This window comes from Parambassis ranga, chromosome 6, assembly GCF_900634625.1.
Source record: "Parambassis ranga chromosome 6, fParRan2.1, whole genome shotgun sequence".
Classification (NCBI taxonomy): Eukaryota; Metazoa; Chordata; class Actinopteri; family Ambassidae; genus Parambassis; species Parambassis ranga.
Window position 1 is genome coordinate 14,647,318 of NC_041027.1, and position 22,559 is coordinate 14,669,876.

Sequence of the window (22,559 nt, forward strand, 5' to 3'; positions counted from 1 at the left end):
CGTTTTTGTCCCCGAACAACACATTAGGGTAGTGTTTGCGAACAATGCATGAGGGTTAATCAGCTGCTTGGTTCAGCTGTAGTGAAAGTAACGTTTATGTCACTGGAACAAACAACAGACAGACAGGGATCCACTCAGGACTCCACTTTATTGAATGTTCTGCTCAGGGAGAAACAAACACGTCGGACAACATGTGTTTTCATTCATCACAGATGGTGCACATGTATAAGTGGATGGTTTTATAACCAGTGCATGGATCTTCTTTTGCACTTGTTATAAATGAGACCTCTGATCTGATCAGGTCCAGAACACTTCCTGAGTGGTTCACTGCATTATCTAAAGACACACACTAAACAACACACATAGTCACACTGCAGCCCATCACCACCCAGTTATCCTGTCGACAATATGAGTCTTTTAAATGCATTCTGACATTGTAAATATTGTATTCCATAACATCCAAGCCTCCTCTGATAACTGCTGTCAGATCCAAACACCCAAAATCAAAAACAACACCTACATGAGTTTAACAGATATTTAGATTATTGATTGATTACTGTTTAAATGTGAAGAAAATCAAAAAGAAATCACACTGTTTTTGTAAAAGTAAAATATTATGTATTCATCAGGCACAGATTATAGAAGGAATAACTTGTCACCCCATCATTCTCTCTTTGTTGCCAATTTGCCTGAAGCTGAACGACCAACCCTGCATGCAGCATGTTTTTATCATGCTTACACAGTTGGACTCAGGGCAACGTAGCTGCAATTCACCCACAAGCCGGGGTAAAGTGGCTGTGTGAATGTGGCCTGAAAGGTGTAGAGGTGTCTCAGAGCGTTGGAGGACACACTGTAGAAGGACAGAGTGCCTGCAGGACAATTCAGAAACACACCAAACTTGCACCCAGTAGGTGGAACAGGGTCACGCCACACTACACCATTATGCCAGGCTTTGAAGAGTCCTTGATGCCAGCCAAAACACCAAGAATAGACATTATTTCCCAGCCCTGCCACCTCGTTGTTTCCTTTCCTGGGACATTCATCATATGCAACACCTACAGCAAATTCCTCACCACCAGCAGCAGCATTGCTCCACTCTACCTCCCAGTATTGGATCCCGTTCAGCCCCTCCTTGCACAGGACTTGTGGACATTCATCAAATCTCTGTGGAAGAATAGGATATGACTGCTTTACTCCCCGTGTTGCCTTCTTATTTTTCTGAGACAGAATGAGGTAGTAATTTGCAGTGTCAGGGTCCAGAGTGAGATCAGTGGCATCTGTGGACAGACAGAATAAAACCATGTCTTTCAATGTAGCATTATTTCTAGTTAAACTGGATCTGTGGCCGGCAGCAGTGTGAACAGGAAGTGGAAACTAAATACTTACACCAGAGCAGATCTCTTCGATTGGTTACAGTCTTCACATCACGGATCTCAGGCTTTGAAAACCTGCCAGGCTGCAGGCTGCCCCCCTTGTAGTGGTAGATGGCTGCTCCTTTCTGGTCCTTATCTGGAAGAACTGCTACGAGGAAGCGGAACCTGCTGCTCTTCTTCAGACCTTTGGCGAGGTTGCTGAACTCTTCTGCCATTGCTCTCACTTTAGCTACAGCTTCAGCTGAGGAGTACCACTGATCTTCTGCAGGTGGAGTGACATTTTTATCACGTTGTGATCCAAGTGAACAAAGGTAGTCTTTCATCTCTTTAAGGTATGGATCAGCAGTTCCCAGGGAGGTGAAAGCGAAGCACAGAGTGTGTTCTACACCTGGAGTCAGAACCTCTCTCTCCAACTCTGACTGTTGTTGAACAATCTTTATCCCTGTTCCATCCATCATCCCAACACAGGACCGGATGATGTTGATTTCTCTCTCTGTGTTATCGAGCCACTTGTCTAAGTTTTTGTAGCTGAATGGTGACTTCTCCCTGTCTTCAAGGAGCTTTTCCACTGATCTGCCGTCTTCTTTACCTGCACGGATGGCAGGGAACTTTTCCCCCATGGTCTCTTTAAGTTTGGTGGTGTAATTGTTGCACAGGTCACGGAAACCTCTAACCTTGTGTTTGATCTCTGGAAACTTATCAACAATTTCATCTTCCAGAGCGTCATTGCATCTCATTTCTATTTCCTTCATATCTTCTAGAGCATCCTGGGCCTTCCTCAGCAGCCCCAGGCTGACCTCATAACTGAGTGGTGTCAGCCAGACTTTGACAGGGACAGCGTTCTCTTCTTTGTTACCCAGCAGGTTTGGAAGTTGCATGTAGGTCTTTACTGCATCTTTAAATGTTGCAGGGTTACTTGGAAGAATGAAGTCTCCGTAGAATTTACAGGAGAATTTCTTTGTTGCAGCCTTTTCTTCATCAGACAGCTTGGCATCAACTTCCCCCTCTAGACTAAATGAGGGAATCTTTCGTATGGCCGCCTGCATGTGGCCCTCGATTTTCTGGGTGCTGCTCACATCCAACCTCTCACTGTCAAACACAAAGAACGCATTCGCCCCATAAAGGATTCCAGTGACCACATGAGTTGCAACGAACTTGTCGGGAAGTTCTGCCAGTTTCACCTGCTGTTGAGAAACTGACAGCTGCTCAAAGCGAGTTGTAGCTTTGTACTGAAGGGTCACACGGCTCTGATTCTTGAACTTCTTGTGGTCATTCAGATACTTTGCAGATCCTCCAACTTCAATCAGGCCACCCAGAAAACTGGCCTTCAGAGAAGCATTGATGTCCATCAGAGAGGACTTTTCTTCAATGGAGTCAGATGCAGTGACTTTAAATATGGAGGCCTTCTCAGGTCTTGTTATCTTTTTCTCATCGATAGTTTTTCTATCCCACAGTGTGATACCTGAAGAAAATAAAAAAGAAATATTCAAACCCAGGGGCCATTGAGGGTGAAATAAGCTCCCCTGGCCTGACAGTAGACCTGCTTCTTTTTGATTATACACTGAGTCCAACAATGCATGTTTAAACTTAGGAACAGAGCAGCAGAGCACAGTTTGACAAATATGGAAGTATACCTTTCTACCTGCTACCTCCTAGCTTTGGTGCTACATTTGCTGCAGGCAGTGGTGTTTATTGTAAATCATCAACAGTAAACTCAGCATTTTTGGCAAAAAATAATCAGCCAACATAAACCAACACTTTTATCAATGGCTGATACTGGTCGATGCTAACATGCTAGACCCACTGCTTCTGAAAATATGTATATAAAGGCCAGAGGAAGGATCTGAAGGGCTGAAGCTGTGGGGTTTACTTCAGCCAGAAAAGAAAGCTACAGCTCATAACCAGGAGCTGCTGTAATCATCTTTACCTGTGCACAGTTCATCTTTCCGAGCATCATACAGCATCCCCAGAGTGAAAGGACGACCCAGGGCAGGCATTGATACCTGGTTTGAGGCCAGGGCAGACACTGTTACCTGGTTTGAGGCCATCTCGTTAACCTGAGTGAAAACATCCAACAACACTTTTTAAACCAAACTCTCCTGTGCTGGGAGCTGATATGATAAATTATATTGTTCCATTAAAAAGTAACAGGGAAACATCTGACCAGTCGATCATACTCAACATATCAGATGACCCAAAAGCAGTCGTGTATTTTAAAATGTTACTGAACCAATACTATAATTACTATAGTAATTTTTTGAGACAAGAAGACAAGAGACCTAAAAACATAATGCCAATAAATGTACGATCAATAAATGTCAGCATCATCTAGTTCAAACATTACCTGCTGAAGCAGAGTATCAGCTGAGTTGCTGTTGTGAGTCTTCTTGACTTCTAACTGGAGCTTCCAGTCTGAAGCTCTGAGCTGCTACACGAGTACTTATACCTGCTGGGTCACCTCCCTCCTCCTCCTTCTCCTCTTCCACCTGCCAGAATTCTGCTGAAACTGGCCAATTGTCAGACTTATCTGAGTGATGATCTGATGTTCACAGAGCACCTTTAGAATGTGTTACTTAATCATTTTTTTTCATTCCAGGAAATTTTACAGGTCCAGAACTTCCTGAGTGGTTCACTGCATTTGTTTAAAAAGAACAAAACAACACACAATCCAACTGCAGCCCATCACCAACCAGTTAAATGCATTCTGACATTGTAAACATTGTATTTCATAACAGCCAAGCCTCCTCTGATAACGCTGTCAGATCAAAACACCCAAAATCACCACATACATAACAAATATTTAGGTTATTGATTGATTACTGTTTACATATGAAGAAAATCAATATTAAATATCATATAATAAATTATTTAAAGAACAAACCTACATTCAAACTGTGAAGTGTGTGGTGTGTTTTCACCACAAGTCAAAACAGATGAGCAACGGAAAGAAATATATTTGTAATGCACACTTGATGCTTCGAACTGGTTTTACAATGATCTTGCTCAGACATGTAAAGAACAGAATTTAACCTTCATTAGGTGGGTTTCTTGATAATTCCTTGGAAGAGAATTGGGGCCAGTAACCCTAACACCCACACAGTTTTAATGGCTGCATGTTGACTTCACCCTTTGATAACAGAGCTGTTCCACTGAACTGTTGTCTTCTTTACCTGACATTTCACACCCAGGTGTCAGTTGAAGTTTGGTTGTGCAATCGTTGCACAGAATTTGCTCAATGTTTGTTTGGCCTCTTCAACCTTCTCGACTTGGTCTTTCAGAGCATCATTGCATCTGATGTCTATTTACCCTCATATCTCAGAGACGTTCTTTTACTTTAATGTTATCTTCATTGGAAAAAAAAAAAACATTTTTTCAAAAAAATAGACATTTCTAAGTGACCCCAAACCTTTTAAATAGTAGTGTATATATGAGTGAGCAGTGTCAGCCCGAGCTGGTGCTCTTGTTTTCATAGTACCGACATATTATCTCAGTTTAGGAAGATGAACAGGAGTGATTGAGCTGTAAATATATGTATGATAAGCATTTGAAGGAGCAATTACAGCATTTTTGTTTATTTATTAATTAGGCATGGTGTTGTAGGGGCAAACTTCCTTCAGGACCCCACATTCAGGGGGTCCTGAAGGAAGTTTGCCCCTACAAACTTCCTGACGGAAGTGACTTATGCTCAAAAGCAGTCTCAATGCCGGTAGGTTTTAGTGATCACAACCTAGTTTCAATTAGTAGGAAGAATAAAGTTCCCAAATTGGGACAGAACATGATTGTTAAAAGGATATTTAAATACTTTAATGAAAATGAATATTCTGAAGAAGTCAGAAATGTTGATTGGTCAAAGTTAAGATATTATTTGAGGATGATCCTGATAGAGCCTTAGAGGCTGAGGATGAATGGTGCGACAGCTCCTACTTGCAACTGAACGTCAGTAAGACCAAGGGGCTAGTCGTGACTTATTCCAAAAAACAGAGGGACCAGCAGCCACCACCAACATCCACGGAGAGCCAGTGGAGCTGGTCAAGGAGGTCAGATATCTGGGCACCATCTTTGACAACCTCCTGAAATTCTCCTCCGACACCGAGGACACTTTCAGAAGGTGCCAGCAACGTCTCTGCCTCCTGAGAAAACTCAGCTCCTTTGGAGTCAGTAAAGACATTCTACCGACTTTCTACCTCAGTTTTATTGAGAGCATCATCACCTTCTCAATAACCTGCTGGTTCCACTCCATCAGCCTCCACAACAGAAACCGACTGCAGAGCACTGTTTCAGTCTGCTCTAAGATCATAGGCCTGCCTGTAAGAATTCTTGCTCATACTCATGACCAACGGACACTTAACCTGGCAGTAAAAATCATCACAGAGCACTCACACGTCATCCACTCAGCATTTCAGTGGCTCCCCTAGACGACGGCTCCGCTGCCCCACCTGCAGAACCCAAAAAAGAAAGGCCATCTTCGCCCCCAAAGCCTGGACTGGATGCTGCGTGCTGTGTTTTTATAAAGTCCTTCAATCATGATGCCCGTGCTCTGGCTCGTTGGTTACCTTAGCTGTCTGCTAACAGGAATGATTATTTTTTATTCCCATTTATTGTTATCCAGTCAGCAGCCTTTCCTCACCTAATGCCCTCAGCCTGGCCGGGGTGGTGGGTTTGCTCAGAGGGGTCTCGTGCCGGGAGTGTAGTCCTGGCTGACATGTTAGAGGTCTTTATTACAGAAAATGTGCTACTCAGACATTTCTTCTTTCCTGATCTGGTCACCTTCTCTGTACAAAGCTGGACCCCTTCAAGTGAAGTGATTCCCTTTTTCACTGACACTGACTTGATGCTTTGAACTGGTTTTACAATGATCTTGCTTAGACATGTAAAGAACAGAATGAAGAGAATAGGGGCCAGTAACACTAACACCCACTTCCTGGTGCCACTTGTCTCAGTTGTACCGTTGACTTCACCCTTTGATAACAGAGCTGTTCCACTGAACTGTTGTCTTCTTTACCTGACATTTCACACCCAGGTGTCAGTTGAAGTGTGGTTGTGCAATCGTTGCACAGAATTCGCTCCATGTTTGTTTGGCCTCTTCAACCTTCTCGACTATTTGGTCTTTCAGAGCATCATTGCATCCGATGTCTGTTTCCTCTCATATCTCAGAGACCTTCTTCTACTTTAATGTTATCTTCATTGAAAAAAAAAAAACATAAAAAATAAAGACATTTCTAAGTGACCCCAAACCTTTAAACAGTAGTGTATATATGAGTGGGCAGTGTCAGCCAGACTTGATGGCTGACAGCATTTGGCATTTTGAAAGACAGCTGAGAGGGGGGTGCACAGGCACAAATGGGGGGCATTAGCCACTGTTATTATTCACAATGTAGAAGTATTTATATAAGTATTTATATCAAAACAAACCTTATTCCAAAAAACAGAGGGACCTGACTACAGCAGCCACCACCAACATCCACGGAGAGCCAGTGGAGCTGGTCAAGGAGGTCAGATATCTGGGCACCATCTTTGACAACCTCCTGAAATTCTCCTCCGACACCGAGAAGGTGCCAGCAATGTCTCTACCTCCTGAGAAAACTCAGCTCCTTTGGAGTCAGTAAAGACATTCTACCGACTTTCTACCTCAGTTTTATTGAGAGCATCATCACCTTCTCAATAACCTGCTGGTACCACTCCATCAGCCTCCACAACAGAAACCGACTGCAGAGCACTGTTTCAGTCTGCTCTAAGATCATAGGCTTGCCTATAAGAATTCTTGCTCATACTCATGACCAACGGACACTTAACCTGGCAGTAAAAATCATCACAGAGCACTCACACGTCCTCCACTCAGCATTTCAGTGGTGCCCTTCTTGACCACTGCAGAACCCAAAAAAGAAAGGCCATCTTCGCCCCAAAGACTAGACTGGATGCTGCGTGCTGTGTTTTTTTAAAGTCCTTCAATCATGATGCCTGTGCTCTGGCTCGTTGGTTACCTTAGCTGTCTGCTAACATAAGACCGTCCATTAAACTAAAGCAAGAATACGTTGCTTGCTGTCAGCTAGTTTTTAGTTCAGAGGGGTCTCGTGCCGGGAGTGTAGTCCTGGCTGACATGTTAGAGGTCTTTATTACAGAAAATGTGCTACTCAGACATTTCTTCTTTCCTGATCTGGTCACCTTCTCTGTACAAAGCTGGACCCCTTCAAGTGAAGTGATTCCCTTTTTCACTGACACTGACTTGATGCTTTGAACTGGTTTTACAATGATCTTGCTTAGACATGTAAAGAACAGAATGAAGAGAATAGGGGCCAGTAACACTAACACCCACTTCCTGGTGCCACTTGTCTCAGTTGTACCGTTGACTTCACCCTTTGATAACAGAGCTGTTCCACTGAACTGTTGTCTTCTTTACCTGACATTTCACACCCAGGTGTCAGTTGAAGTGTGGTTGTGCAATCGTTGCACAGAATTCGCTCCATGTTTGTTTGGCCTCTTCAACCTTCTCGACTATTTGGTCTTTCAGAGCATCATTGCATCCGATGTCTGTTTCCTCTCATATCTCAGAGACCTTCTTCTACTTTAATGTTATCTTCATTGAAAAAAAAAACATAAAAAATAAAGACATTTCTAAGTGACCCCAAACCTTTAAACAGTAGTGTATATATGAGTGGGCAGTGTCAGCCAGACTTGATGGCTGACAGCATTTGGCATTTTGAAAGACAGCTGAGAGGGGGGTGCACAGGCACAAATGGGGGGCATTAGCCACTGTTATTATTCACAATGTAGAAGTATTTATATAAGTATTTATATCAAAACAAACCTTATTCCAAAAAACAGAGGGACCTGACTACAGCAGCCACCACCAACATCCACGGAGAGCCAGTGGAGCTGGTCAAGGAGGTCAGATATCTGGGCACCATCTTTGACAACCTCCTGAAATTCTCCTCCGACACCGAGAAGGTGCCAGCAATGTCTCTACCTCCTGAGAAAACTCAGCTCCTTTGGAGTCAGTAAAGACATTCTACCGACTTTCTACCTCAGTTTTATTGAGAGCATCATCACCTTCTCAATAACCTGCTGGTACCACTCCATCAGCCTCCACAACAGAAACCGACTGCAGAGCACTGTTTCAGTCTGCTCTAAGATCATAGGCCTGCCTGTAAGAATTCCTGCTCATACTCATGACCAACGGACACTCAACCTGGCAGTAAAAATCATCAAAGAGCACTCACACGTCCTCCACTCAGCATTTCAGTGGTGCCCTTCTTGACCACTGCAGAACCCAAAAAAGAAAGGCCATCTTCGCCCCAAAGACTAGACTGGATGCTGCGTGCTGTGTTTTTTTAAAGTCCTTCAATCATGATGCCTGTGCTCTGGCTCGTTGGTTACCTTAGCTGTCTGCTAACATAAGTCCGTCCATTAAACTAAAGCAAGAATACGTTGCTTGCTGTCAGCTAGTTTTTAGTTCAGAGGGGTCTCGCCCATGGAGTGTAGTCCTGGCTGACATGTTAGAGGTCGTTATTACAGAAAATGTGCTACTCAGACATTTCTTCTTTCCTGATCTGGTCACCTTCTCTGTGCAAAGCTGGACCCCTTCAAGTGAAGTGATTCCCTTTTTCACTGACACTGACTTGATGCTTTGAACTGGTTTTACAATGATCTTGCTTAGACATGTAAAGAACAGAATGAAGAGAATAGGGGCCAGTAACACTAACACCCACTTCCTGGTGCCACTTGTCTCAGTTGTACCGTTGACTTCACCCTTTGATAACAGAGCTGTTCCACTGAACTGTTGTCTTCTTTACCTGACATTTCACACCCAGGTGTCAGTTGAAGTGTGGTTGTGCAATCGTTGCACAGAATTCGCTCCATGTTTGTTTGGCCTCTTCAACCTTCTCGACTATTTGGTCTTTCAGAGCATCATTGCATCCGATGTCTGTTTCCTCTCATATCTCAGAGACCTTCTTCTACTTTAATGTTATCTTCATTGAAAAAAAAAAAACATAAAAAATAAAGACATTTCTAAGTGACCCCAAACCTTTAAACAGTAGTGTATATATGAGTGGGCAGTGTCAGCCAGACTTGATGGCTGACAGCATTTGGCATTTTGAAAGACAGCTGAGAGGGGGGTGCACAGGCACAAATGGGGGGCATTAGCCACTGTTATTATTCACAATGTAGAAGTATTTATATAAGTATTTATATCAAAACAAACCTTATTCCAAAAAACAGAGGGACCTGACTACAGCAGCCACCACCAACATCCACGGAGAGCCAGTGGAGCTGGTCAAGGAGGTCAGATATCTGGGCACCATCTTTGACAACCTCCTGAAATTCTCCTCCGACACCGAGAAGGTGCCAGCAATGTCTCTACCTCCTGAGAAAACTCAGCTCCTTTGGAGTCAGTAAAGACATTCTACCGACTTTCTACCTCAGTTTTATTGAGAGCATCATCACCTTCTCAATAACCTGCTGGTACCACTCCATCAGCCTCCACAACAGAAACCGACTGCAGAGCACTGTTTCAGTCTGCTCTAAGATCATAGGCCTGCCTATAAGAATTCTTGCTCATACTCATGACCAACGGACACTTAACCTGGCAGTAAAAATCATCACAGAGCACTCACACGTCCTCCACTCAGCATTTCAGTGGTGCCCTTCTTGACCACTGCAGAACCCAAAAAAGAAAGGCCATCTTCGCCCCAAAGACTAGACTGGATGCTGCGTGCTGTGTTTTTTTAAAGTCCTTCAATCATGATGCCTGTGCTCTGGCTCGTTGGTTACCTTAGCTGTCTGCTAACATAAGTCCGTCCATTAAACTAAAGCAAGAATACGTTGCTTGCTGTCAGCTAGTTTTTAGTTCAGAGGGGTCTCGCCCATGGAGTGTAGTCCTGGCTGACATGTTAGAGGTCGTTATTACAGAAAATGTGCTACTCAGACATTTCTTCTTTCCTGATCTGGTCACCTTCTCTGTACAAAGCTGGACCCCTTCAAGTGAAGTGATTCCCTTTTTCACTGACACTGACTTGATGCTTTGAACTGGTTTTACAATGATCTTGCTTAGACATGTAAAGAACAGAATGAAGAGAATGGGGGCCAGTAACACTAACACCCACTTCCTGGTGCCACTTGTCTCAGTTGTACCGTTGACTTCACCCTTTGATAACAGAGCTGTTCCACTGAACTGTTGTCTTCTTTACCTGACATTTCACACCCAGGTGTTAGTTGAAGTTTGGTTGTGCAATGGTTGCACAGAATTCGCTCCATGTTTGTTTGGCCTCTTCAACCTTTGACTATCTGGTCTTTCAGAGCATCATTGCATCTGATGTCCGTTTCCCCTCATATCTCAGAGACCTTCTTCAGCCACTTCCTAAGTAGTCAGACCTCACCTTTCACTGTTTTAGCTGTGCATTAGGGGTGGGAAGGTTTAGGAAAAAAATCTGAACCGTTCGGTACACGTGTTTCGGTTTGTGGCGCGTGTTCTGTTCGGTTCTGGACATGCGCATCAAGTAATACAGGGGGGCGTTTTCACCATAGCATATAGACGAGTGTTGGCAACTTGGCGTCTCTCTCACTACATTTAAAGCAAATAGTGACACTCTGGTGACTTTTGGAGACTGACATGAAATCATTCTGCAGTCAGGCTACTGTCCTCGACAAGCAGAGACCGTGAGCTCCTCCCCCGCATCAACGCATTCACAGCCGGTCACTCTCTGTAGCTTCACGCAGCAGTTTCAGCTGCAGCAGAGCAGAGAGACCCGTAGGACTCTGCGTCCAACTGTGGGCAAAAGCTGCCGAAGGTCCCGTCAATGCTTACAGAGCGGGATGTAAACAGCATATTTCAATGGCAAAAATAAAATAAAAACACAGTAACGTTAGCTTAGCCTAGCGTAGTCATAGATTCAGGCTATCTGGACGTGTGTGTCGGTGTGTGTGTTTGTCTGTGCATGTGTCTGTGTGTGTACATACACCGGGCCTCTGTGCGCAGACAGAAATGACATGCTGCTGTGCAAATAAGATAAATAACATGAGCTGTTTACTTTGTTTAATAAAAGAACAAGGTGTAGACCTGTTCTATAGGAAAGGCTTTCTTAAATGGCTTGTTATGATCTGGTGCTATATAGAAATTAAAAAGAAATGAAATTGACTTGACCTGATATAATGATGGAAACACTGAACTGATTCTTAAATATGCTGAATGTTGGATAAATAGGATATGTATTTTCTGCTCATCTGGTATTTCCAGAGTGTTAAAAGTAGAAAAAACCTCAACAATGTAAACCGAACCGAAAACCGTGACCTCAGAACCATGATACGAACTGAACCGTGGATTTAGTGAACTGTTCCACCCCTACTGTGCATATACATATACATAGAAGAGCGCTTTTTAAGCCCTTGGTATTTCTCAGCTTCTCGTGTTTCTTCTTCCGTATGTTGCCATCACTTGGGATTGCTACATCTACCACCACGACTTTCCTCTGCTGTTTGTCCACTACTACTATGTGCAGTTGGTTAACCATCACCAATTTTTCGGCCTGTATCTGGAAGTCCCACAGGATTTTAGCTCGGTATTCTCCATCACCTATGGAGGTGTGTCCCATCTTGACCTTGGGACCTCCACGCCATACTCGGCACAGATGTTCCTGTACACTATGCCTGTCACTTGGTTATGCCATTCCATGTACGCCCTGCCTGCTAGCATCTTACAACCTGCTGTATACATATACGACCATAGATCTAATGCATTTAATCACTTTTATAAGTTACATATTTTACAGAATACAGCCCACAAACACTGAAAGCAGAAACCCCTTCCAGTGTGTGCAGATCCAGGAGTGGCAGGGATCCTACTCGCTCGCTGTCACTCTGCTCCCTGTGCTCAAGTTCAAACTTATATACTTATAATCTAAACTGTGCTGAAAATAGTGGACACAAAAACAGAAACCATTACATGTTTTTCCTGTCTCCCTCTTCTTCTCCTCTCTCTCCTTCATCCTCTCTGTCCGGTCTCCCTCCTTGATAACTCCTTGATATATGATAATGGAACTCATAATCAATATATTTCAAATACACAAACTTTTCAACTTGTAGTCTTTAGCTGAGCAGCTGTTCAAACATTTATCTTCGACACTCCAGCTAATCTCTGCTTTAAATCCTCACCAGCAAATGCCTCAAAGGCAGGAAGCATGTGCGCTGGTTCAGTTCATCATTAACATATTGTCCCTTATATAAGACAGAACCTGATGAGACAAACCCCTTTAAGAAGTCCTTTAAAGCACCAAATTTAGTTTTTATATGGTCTGTTTGATATCCATGTTCATGTTAACTATTAGTTTTCACTTTCAGACTAATTCTATGATCACCTCCAGAGGATGTTTATGTCTGTGTTGGCTTGTTTTACATGTTTTTGGCTCCACCTAGTGCTACATTGGTATCATTGTGATGGACTTAGTAAATAGTTTGTTAAATCTGAAGAAGCCACTCTGGGGAGCGTCTTCTTCAGTTCTTCTGTCCAGCTGCCTCGATTTAAACACTTGGACACAACTTAATCAGCTGCTTGGTTCAGCTGCAGTGAAAGTAACGTTTATGTCACTGGAACAAACAACAGACAGACAGGGATCCACTCAGGACTCCACTTTATTGAATGTTCTGCTCAGGGAGAAACAAACATGTCGGACAACATGTGTTTTCATTCATCACAGATGGTGCACATGTAAGTGGATGGTTTTATAACCAGTGCATGGATCTTCTTTTGCACTTGTTATAAATGAGACCTCTGATCTGATCAGGTCCAGAACACTTCCTGAGTGGTTCACTGCATTATCTAAAGACACACACTAAACAACACACACAGTCACACTGCAGCCCATCACCACCCAGTCATCCTGTCGACAATATGAGTCTTTAAAATGCATTCTGACATTGTAAATATTGTATTCCATAACATCCAAGCCTCCTCTGATAACTGCTGTCAGATCCAAACACCCAAAATCAAAAACAACACCTACATGAGTTTAACAGATATTTAGATTATTGATTGATTACTGTTTAAATGTGAAGAAAATCAAAAAGAAATCACACTGTTTTTGTCTTATTAACCGTTAAAATACCCACACACCATGTTGGAGTACATTCTGTGGAAGCAGAGTCAGACTGCAGGGTTATCAGCAGTCTGAATGGAAACCTGTGGACTTTAATGAGACACAATAACATGAGCATGTTTGTGTTCCTGCTTCATCGTCTATATAGAGAAGAAGAAAAAAAGGAGGAACTACCTGACATGATCAATAATAATTAGATGTTGTATCTGAATGATCTGATTTGTATTCAAATATGTAATTTATGATCCAGCTCCACAGCTGACCTTTAACCTCACTGCAGAAACAAACATGTTAAAGCCGTTTTACGAACCTACATTTAAAATGAGAAAGAAATCAGACATGTTTCCACTGCTGCACAGTGTGGACTTAATCTGATTATCTGTTTGTATTATGCGGTACGTGAATGTTAGATGAGCAAAAGTAAAATATTATGTATTCATCAGGCACTGATTACTGAAGGAATAACTTGTCACCCCATCATTCTCTCTTTGTTGCCAATTTGCCTGAAGCTGAACGACCAACCCTGCATGCAGCATGTTTTTATCATGCTTACACAGTTGGACTCAGGGCGGCGTAGCCGCAATTTATCCAGAAGCCGGGGAAAAGTGGCTCTGTGAATCTGGCCTGAAAGGTGTAGAGGTGTCTCAGAGTGTTGGAGGACACACTGTAGAAGGACACAGTGCCTGCAGGACAATTCAGAAACACACCAAACTTGTTGCACCTTGCAGTTGGAACAGGGTCACTCAATGCTTCTCCATTATACCAGGCTTTGAAGTATCCTTGACTCCAGCCAGAACACCAAGAATAGACATTATTTCCCAGCCCTGCCACATTGCTGGTTCCTTTCCTGGGACATTCATCATATGCAACACCTACAGCAAATTCCTCACCACCAGCAGCAGCATTGCTCCGCTCTACCTCCCAGTAATGGATCCCGTTCAGCCCCTCCTTGCACAGGACTTGTGGACATTCATCAAATCTCTGTGGAAGAATAGGATATGACTGCTTTTCTCCCCGTGTTGCCTTCTTATTTTCCTGAGACAGAATGAGGTGGTAATTTGCAGTGTCAGGGTCCAGAGTGAGATCAGTGGCATCTGTGGACAGACAGAATAAAACCACGTCTTTCAATGTAGCATTATTTCTAGTTAAACTGGATCTGTGGCCGGCAGCAGTGTGAACAGGAAGTGGAAACTAAATACTTACACCAGAGCAGATCTCTTCGATCAGTTACAGTCTTCACATCACGGATCTCAGGCTTTGAAAACCTGCCAGGCTGCAGGCTGCCCCCCTTGTAGTGGTAGATGGCTGCTCCTTTCTGGTCCTTATCTGGAAGAACTGCTACGAGGAAGCGGAACCTGCTGCTCTTCTTCAGACCTTTGGCGAGGTTGCCGAACTCTTCTGCGATTGCTCTCACTTTAGCTACAGCTTCAGCTGAGGAGTACCACTGATCTTCTGCAGGTGCAGTGACATTTTTATCACTTTGTGATCCATGTGAACAAAGGTAGTTTTCCATCTCTTTAAGGTATGGATCAGCAGTTTCCAGGGAGGTGAAAGCGAAGCACAGAGTGTGTTCTACACCTGGAGTCAGAACCTCTCTCTCCAACTTTGACTGATGTTGAACAATCTTTATCCCTGTTCCATCCATCATAGCAACACAGGACCAGATGATGTTGATTTCTCTCTCTGTGTTATCGAGCCACATGTCTAAGTTTTTGTAGCTGAATGGTGACTTCTCCTTGTCATCAAGGAGCTTTTCTACTGAACCGTCATCTTCTTCACCTCCACAGATGGCAGGAAACTTCTCCTTCATGGTCTCTTGAAGTTTGGTGGTGTAATCGTTGCACAGGTCACGGAAACCTTTAACCTTGTGTTTGATCTCTGGAAACTTATCAACAATTTCATCTTCTAGAGCATCATTGCATCTCATTTCTATTTCCTTCATATCTTCTAGAGCATCCTGGGCCTTCCTCAGCAGCCCCAGGCAGACCTCACCTTTCACTGTTTCAGCTGTAGATGTATAATAACTGAGTGGTGTCAGCCAGACTTTGACAGGGACAGCGTTCTCTTCTTTTTCACCAAGCAGACTTGGAAGTTGCATGTAGGTCTTTACTGCATCTTCAAATGTTGCAGGGTTACTTGGAAGAATGAAGTCTCCATAGAATTTACAGGAGAACTTCTTTGTCGCAGCCTTTTCTTCATCAGACAGCTTGACATCAACTTCCCCCTCTAGACTAAATGAGGGAATCTTTCGTATGGCCGCCTGCATGTGGCCCTCGATTTTCTGAGTGCTGTTCACATCCAACCTCTCACTGTCAAACACAAAGAATGCATTCGCCCCATAAAGGATTCCAGTGACCATATGAGTTGCAGAGAACTTGTCAGGAAGTGCTGCCATGTGCATATTCTCGACTTCCTGTTGAGAAACTGACAGCTGCTCAAAGCGAGTTTTAGCTTTGTACTGAAGGGTCACACGGCTCTGATTCTTGAACTTCTTGTGGTCATTCAGATACTTTGCAGATCCTCCAATTTCAATTAGGCCACTCAGGAAACTGGCCTTCAGAGAAGCATTGATGTCCATCAGAGAGGACTTTTCTTCAATGGAGTCAGATGTAGTGACTTCAAATGTGGAGAACTTCTCAGGTCTTGTTATCTTTTTCTCATCGATAGTTTTTCTATCCCACAGTGTGATACCTAAGGAAAATAAAGTATATATGGAAGTATACCTATCTACCTGCTACCTCCTAGCTTTGGTGCTACATTTGCTGCAGACAGTGGTGAGTTTATAGTAAATCATGAACAGCAAACTCAGCATTTTTGGCAAAAAATAATCAGCCAACATAAACCAACACATTTATCAATGGCTGATATTGGTCGATGCTAACATGCTAGACCCACTGCTTCTGAAAATATGTATCTCTATCCTCCCTGAGGGAGAACACCACCCACCCCATGCACAGCACTGTCACATCACTGAGCAGCTCCATCAGTGACAGGCTGCTCCATCCACGCTGTGTGAACAAGCGCTATCACAGGTCCTTCCTACCTGCTGCTGTCAGACTGTACAATCAGGCCTGCTCACAGTAGATTATGTGTATGTGTTCATATGTATGTATGTGTGTGTGTATATTAAATCTAAAGCAACTCTCTCTGGTGATGTTTGGAGACTGACGTGAAATCATTCTGCAGTCAGGCTACTGTCCTCGACAAGCAGCGGCCGTGAGCTCCTCCCCCGCCTCAGGGCATTAACAAGCAGTCAGTCTCTGTAGCTTCAAGCAGCAGGTTCAGCTGCAGCAGAGCAGAGAGACCCACAGCACTCTGCGTCCAACCGTGTGCAAAGCTGCCGAAGGTCCCGTCAATGCTCACAGAGCGGGATGTAAACAGCATATTTCAATGCCACATGTTTCTCTGTGTGTGTCTGTGCATGTGTCTGTGTGTACATGCATCGTGCCTCTGCGCAGCAGCAGAATAAATAGACAGCAGCGGTGAATTGTAAACGCACAACCATGCAGACAAAATTGACATGCTGCCGTGCAAATAAGATAATTTGTTTAATAAAGAACAAGGTGTAGACCTGTTCTATAGGAAAGGTTCTCTGAACTGGCTTCTGTTATGATCTGGTGCTATATAGAAATGATAAAGAATGTCCACCGTTTACTAGAGTCCTCATGGAGCCTCTATGTGGACTCTAGTTAGCGTTATTGTTTTGGTGACGTCATGTTGCCTCTGTCTGCACCTGATGGACACACGCGGCCCTCCCACCACACACACACACCTGCTGACGGCACAACAGCAGCGAACCTGAATATAACGAGCTGGTGATGTTCAGAGAGGTGGGTACATTCGTACACACGCGGCCCTTCCACTGCGACACACGTCGCGCGGACACACACACACACACACAGGCTTAGAAGACTAGTGATGTGTTGCTCGTGAACGATTCGTTCGATATGAACGAATCTTTTATATGAATCGGGGTAACGAGTCCCCTCAGTGAGTGATTCGTTCTTTCGCTACATGGCAGGCAGCCGCATAAAGCTCAGTTGGCAGGACAGGAAACAGATATGATTCGTTCCTGAGTCGCGGTAGCCCCCGGATCTTCGTTCTGTTGTCACGTGACGGCCAAGCCACTCAGGCTGTGTGCCAATTGGCCAGCAGCAAATGATCAGCAAAGGAACTTGCGACTCGTTCACAGATCGTTCATACGAATCGTTCATACGAATCGTTCATACGAATCGTTCCGGATTGCTCATTTGTCACGCGAGAGCTGAAGCTCAGCTGCGGGGCTGTGGACTCAGAAACAAACAAGGAAATGAATGTCTGATATCTGACGCTCCTCAATTTGTCACGTGACACCAGGCAAACGCTATGTATTCATGAAATTATAATTAATGGTCTTTGCTTGTTGTTGATGTGTAGTGTTATTGTGTATATAATGTAAAGTGTGTTTGTAAATAAATGCTTTCTAAAATGACATCATGTTTTGTGTTATACTCTGCCATTAAATAATAAATATAATAGTACATTATCCAGTCATGAAATCATATGTAACCAAGGCTGCTCAGGCTGCACGGATCAGAGCTGTAGATTCGTTCTCCTCCTCGTTCTCGCTCATCGTTCATTTGTCACGTGATAGGCTGCTCAGGCTGCACGGATCAGAGCTGTAGATTCGTTCTCCTCCTCGTTCTCGTTCATCGTTCATTTGTCACATGATAGGCTGCTCAGGCTGCACGGATCAGAGCTGTAGATTCGTTCTCCTCCTTGTTCTCGTTCATCGTTCATTTGTCACGTGACAAGCTCCACAGGCTGCACAGATTCGTTCTCGTTCACAGCTCATGTGTGTGTGAAGCAGTACACTCTCGTTCATTTGTCACGTGACTGCTACCTATTCACTGTGGCACTGTTAAACAACACTGGCAGGGAGGATGCAGGACAGAAGTCACTGTACCGTGGTGTGTATTTGCCCTCTTATGTTTTCACATGCTTTGAATTGCTTGTGGTAGTTATACTTATTATACTTTGTCCCATATCAATGCGCGGCACTATACTACAGAGGGACACGGCGCCACCGGCTGTAAAAATGAACGAAATGAACGAAATGACTCACAATAAGATTCGTTCACGTGAGGGTTCGAGAGTAACTGATTTGAGTCAGTAAGAAGAGTCGAACCTCCCAACACTATAGAAGACGCGCCGCTGCTGCCGGCAGAAACAGCACCGAACATAAAGGTGGAGTTGGTTTTAGGGTCCAGTTCCTCCGTTCTCTTTTAGTTTTCAGCCGTAGCTTCCTAACAGGGAGGCTGTCACTGGTTGGTCGTCTTCACATTAAGCGCACTGAGAGTTGGACGAGTGAAAAAACTCATACGGCTGCGCGAACATAGAACTGCAATTAATAGAACGTGCTCTATGGACGATAAAACGATCTGTCCGTTCTGGTAGATCGCCGATACGTTCAAATCCTTCACGATCATTTATCGTCATACTTTATTTTGTTCTGTAATTGTTATTTAAATTTTCATGTTTATTGAAAACTAATACTGAGTGCACGTTATGAGTTGTTGTTTGCTTTTAAAATATACTGATAGTTTTTGAGAAGTGACAGAGAAGGCTACCTGAAGTAATTTACAGAGAAATATGCAAATTAGTGCCAATGTAAAAACAAATCGTGATAAAATCGTGATTTTATCATTAAAGAATCGTGATATAAAATTTTTGTCATATCGCCCACCCCTAAGTGAAAGTAACGTTTATGTCACTGGAACAAACAACAGACAGACAGGGATCCACTCAGGACTCCACTTTATTGAATGTTCTGCTCAGGGACAAACAAACATGTCGGACAACATGTGTTTTCATTCATCACAGATGGTGCACATGTACAAGTGGATTGTTTTATAACCAGTGCATGGATCTTCTTTTGCACTTGTTATAAATGAGACCTCTGATCTGATCAGGTCCAGAACACTTCCTGAGTGGTTCACTGCATTATCTAAAGACACACACTAAACAACACACACAGTCACACTGCAGCCCATCACCACCCAGTTATCCTGTCGACAATATGAGTCTTTAAAATGCATTCTGACATTGTAAATATTGTATTCCATAACATCCAAGCCTCCTCTGATAACTGCTGTCAGATCCAAACACCCAAAATCAAAAACAACACCTACATGTGTTTAACAGATATTTAGATTATTGATTGATTACTGCTTAAATGTGAAGAAAATCCAAAAGAAATCACACTATTTTTGTCTTATTAACCGTTAAAATACCCACACACCATGTTGGAGTACATTCTGTGGAAGCAAACTAAAGAAGAGTCACACTGCAGCAGTCTGAATGAAAACTTGCTGGACACACACACAAACATATATATATATATATATATATATATATATATATATGTTTGTGTGTGTATGTATGTATGTTTGTATATATATATATATATATATATATATATATATATATATATATATATATATATATATATATATATATATATATATATATATGTAATTTGATGTTGTATCTGAATGATCTGATTTGTATTGAAATATGTAATTTATGATCCAGCTCCACAGCTGACCTTTAACCTCACTGCAGAAACATGTTAAAATGCAAACCTACATTTAAAATGAGAAAGAAATCAGACATGTTTCCACTGCTGCACAGTGTAGACTTAATCTGATTATCTGTTTGTAAAAGCAAAAGTAAAATATTATGTATTCATCAGGCACAGATTACTGAAGGAATAACTTGTCACCCCATCATTCTCTCTTCGTTGCCAATTTGCCTGAAGCTGAACGACCAACCCTGCATGCAGCATGTTTTTATCATGCTTACACAATTGGACTCAGGGTGGCGTAGCTGTAGTAATTATAAATCCACAAGCCGGGGAAAAGTGGCTCTGTGAATGTGGCCTGAAAGGTGTAGAGGTGTCTCAGGGTGTCAGAGGACACACTGTAGAAGGACAGAGTGCCTGCAGGCCAGTCCAGATACACACCAACCTTGTTGCACCCAGTAGGTGGTATGGGGGCTTTCCACACCTCCTTATAGTCATGCCATGCATTATGGCCTCCACACTCACCAAAATACCAGGACTGGCTGTTATACCCAAATGTTGTATCACGACTATTTCCCTTCCTTCCAATTCCAGCATATGCAACAGCCACTCCAACACCGTCTTTGGAACCATTGTTCCACACTACCTCCCAGTAATGCTTTCCAGTCAGCCCCTCCTTGCACAGAACCTGTGGACGTGCATCAAATCTCTCTGGGTGATCAGGATACGTCAGCCATGATTCACATGTTGCCTTCTTGTTTTCCTCCGTCAGACCGAGATAGCCATTTGCAGTGTCAGGGTCCAGAGTGAGATCAGTGGCATCTGTGGACAGACAGAATAAAACCATGTCTTTCAATGTAGCCTTGTTTCTAGTTGATCTGGATCTGTGGCCGGCAGCAGTGTGAACAGGAAGTGGAAACTAAATACTTACACCAGAGCAGATCTCTTCGATTGGTTACAGTCTTCACATCACGGATCTCAGGCTTTGAAAACTTGCCCTGCTGCAGGCTGCCCCCCTTGTAGTGGTAGATGGCTGCTCCTTTCTGGTCCTTATCTGGAAGAAGTGCTGAGAGGAAGCGGAACCTGCTGCTCTTCTTCAGAGCTTTTGCAAGGTTGCCGAACTCTTCTGCATCGTTTGTCATTCTGGATACAACTTCTTCCATGTAGTACCACGGCTGTCCTACTGATGGAGTGACATTTTTATTACTGGATAATTCATGTGAATGTAAGTAGTCCTTCATCTGTTGAAGGTAGGGATCTTCAGTTTCAGGTACCCAGGAGGTGAAAGCAAAGCACAGAGTGTGATCTGCACCTTTTTCATTTGGCATTTCCAGACTTCCCATCTTGTCAGCACAGGCCTGCATGAAACGGATTTCGTTTTCCAGGTCATACATCACCTTGTTTAACTTTTCTTGGCCAAATGGTGACTTCTCCCTGTCATCAAAGTGCTTTTCCACTGAAGTGTCATTTTCTTTGCCTGCACGGATGGCAGGGAACTTCTCTCTCATAGTTTTTTGAAGTGATGATATGTATTTATTGCACAGACCTTTGAAAACCTCCACCTTTTGTTTGACCTCTGGGAATTTCTTAACCACGCTCTCTTCCAGAATGTCATTGCATCTCATTTCTATCGCTCTCACATCATCCAGAGCTCTTTCTACCTTCATCACTAGTCCATCACAGACCTCAAACTTGTTCACTTTTTCAGCTGTGGTAATATAATCTGTGATTGGTGTCAGGATGACTTGAATGGGAACGGTGTTCTCTCCATCTTTACCCAACAGCGCTGAAAGATTCTTGTAGGTCTGTACTGCTTCTTTAAATGTTGCAGGGTTACTCTTAAGAACCATGTCTCCATAGAATTTACAGGTGAACGTGTTTGCAATGGATTCTTCGTCGTTTGTCAGTTTGGTTGTAAGTTTTGCCTCAACATCTAACTGTGGGATCTTTTTGATCACAGCTTCCATGCTGACCTTCACATTCTGATGCTTTTTATCCTCCGTCTTCGTACTGTCAAACACAAAGAAAGCATTCGCCCCATAAGTGATCCCGGTGACCACGTGAGTTGCACCTGACTTCTTCTCAGTAGTGATTTTTTCTCGAAATTTCTTAATGTTATCTGGAGAAGGTGACAGCTGAGTGAAATGAGTTGTAACTTTGTAGTGAAGGGTCACACGTGTTTAATTGTTGGATTTTTTCTTGTCGTCCAGATATTTTGCAGAGCCGTCAACCTTAACCAGGCCACTCATATAACTGATCTTCATTGAAGCATCAATATCCAGCTTAGAGGACTTTTCTGTAATGGAATCAGATGCAGTGATGCCAAAGTCAAGGTTAGGCTTAGACTGCTTTTCCGGTTTTCCTTCCAAACATATTCCTGTAGAAAATAGAGATGTAGAAATCACCAGACACTTACTTTTAGAAATAGAGTAAAAATCACATGGAAAAGTTTCATTGCAAAGCTAAAAGAATCTGACGTATCATTGACTTGTTAATGCCGTTTTTGTAATCCCCTTTTACAATCTCAGCTGATGCAGG

At 43.2% G+C, this 22,559-nt stretch overlaps 3 protein-coding genes and 1 pseudogene across 3 annotated transcripts; all 4 read right to left on the minus strand.

Moving 5' to 3' along the window:
• Positions 1-390: 390 nt before the first annotated feature.
• LOC114437323 (neoverrucotoxin subunit alpha-like) lies at positions 391-3,770 on the minus strand. The gene is made up of 4 exons (XM_028407952.1): positions 3,718-3,770; positions 3,301-3,430; positions 1,387-2,835; positions 391-1,277 (listed from the first exon to the last, which is right to left on the minus strand). Exons 2-4 carry the CDS (start codon positions 3,419-3,421, stop codon positions 736-738), a joined length of 2,112 nt encoding a protein of 703 aa, XP_028263753.1. The 5' UTR covers positions 3,422-3,430; positions 3,718-3,770; the 3' UTR covers positions 391-735.
• Positions 3,771-14,008: 10,238 nt separating this feature from the next.
• On the minus strand, positions 14,009-16,271 carry LOC114437859 (neoverrucotoxin subunit alpha-like). The gene is made up of 3 exons (XM_028408790.1): positions 16,265-16,271; positions 14,663-16,150; positions 14,009-14,553 (listed from the first exon to the last, which is right to left on the minus strand). Exons 1-3 carry the CDS (start codon positions 16,269-16,271, stop codon positions 14,009-14,011), a joined length of 2,040 nt encoding a protein of 679 aa, XP_028264591.1.
• Positions 16,272-20,141: 3,870 nt separating this feature from the next.
• Positions 20,142-21,215, minus strand: LOC114437324 (neoverrucotoxin subunit alpha-like). Its single transcript, XM_028407953.1, has 2 exons — positions 20,953-21,215; positions 20,142-20,843 (listed from the first exon to the last, which is right to left on the minus strand). Exons 1-2 carry the CDS (start codon positions 21,182-21,184, stop codon positions 20,299-20,301), a joined length of 777 nt encoding a protein of 258 aa, XP_028263754.1. The 5' UTR covers positions 21,185-21,215; the 3' UTR covers positions 20,142-20,298.
• A 43-nt stretch (positions 21,216-21,258) lies between these two features.
• LOC114437860 (neoverrucotoxin subunit alpha-like) overlaps positions 21,259-22,559 on the minus strand; it is a 28,637-nt pseudogene continuing 27,336 nt past the window's right edge.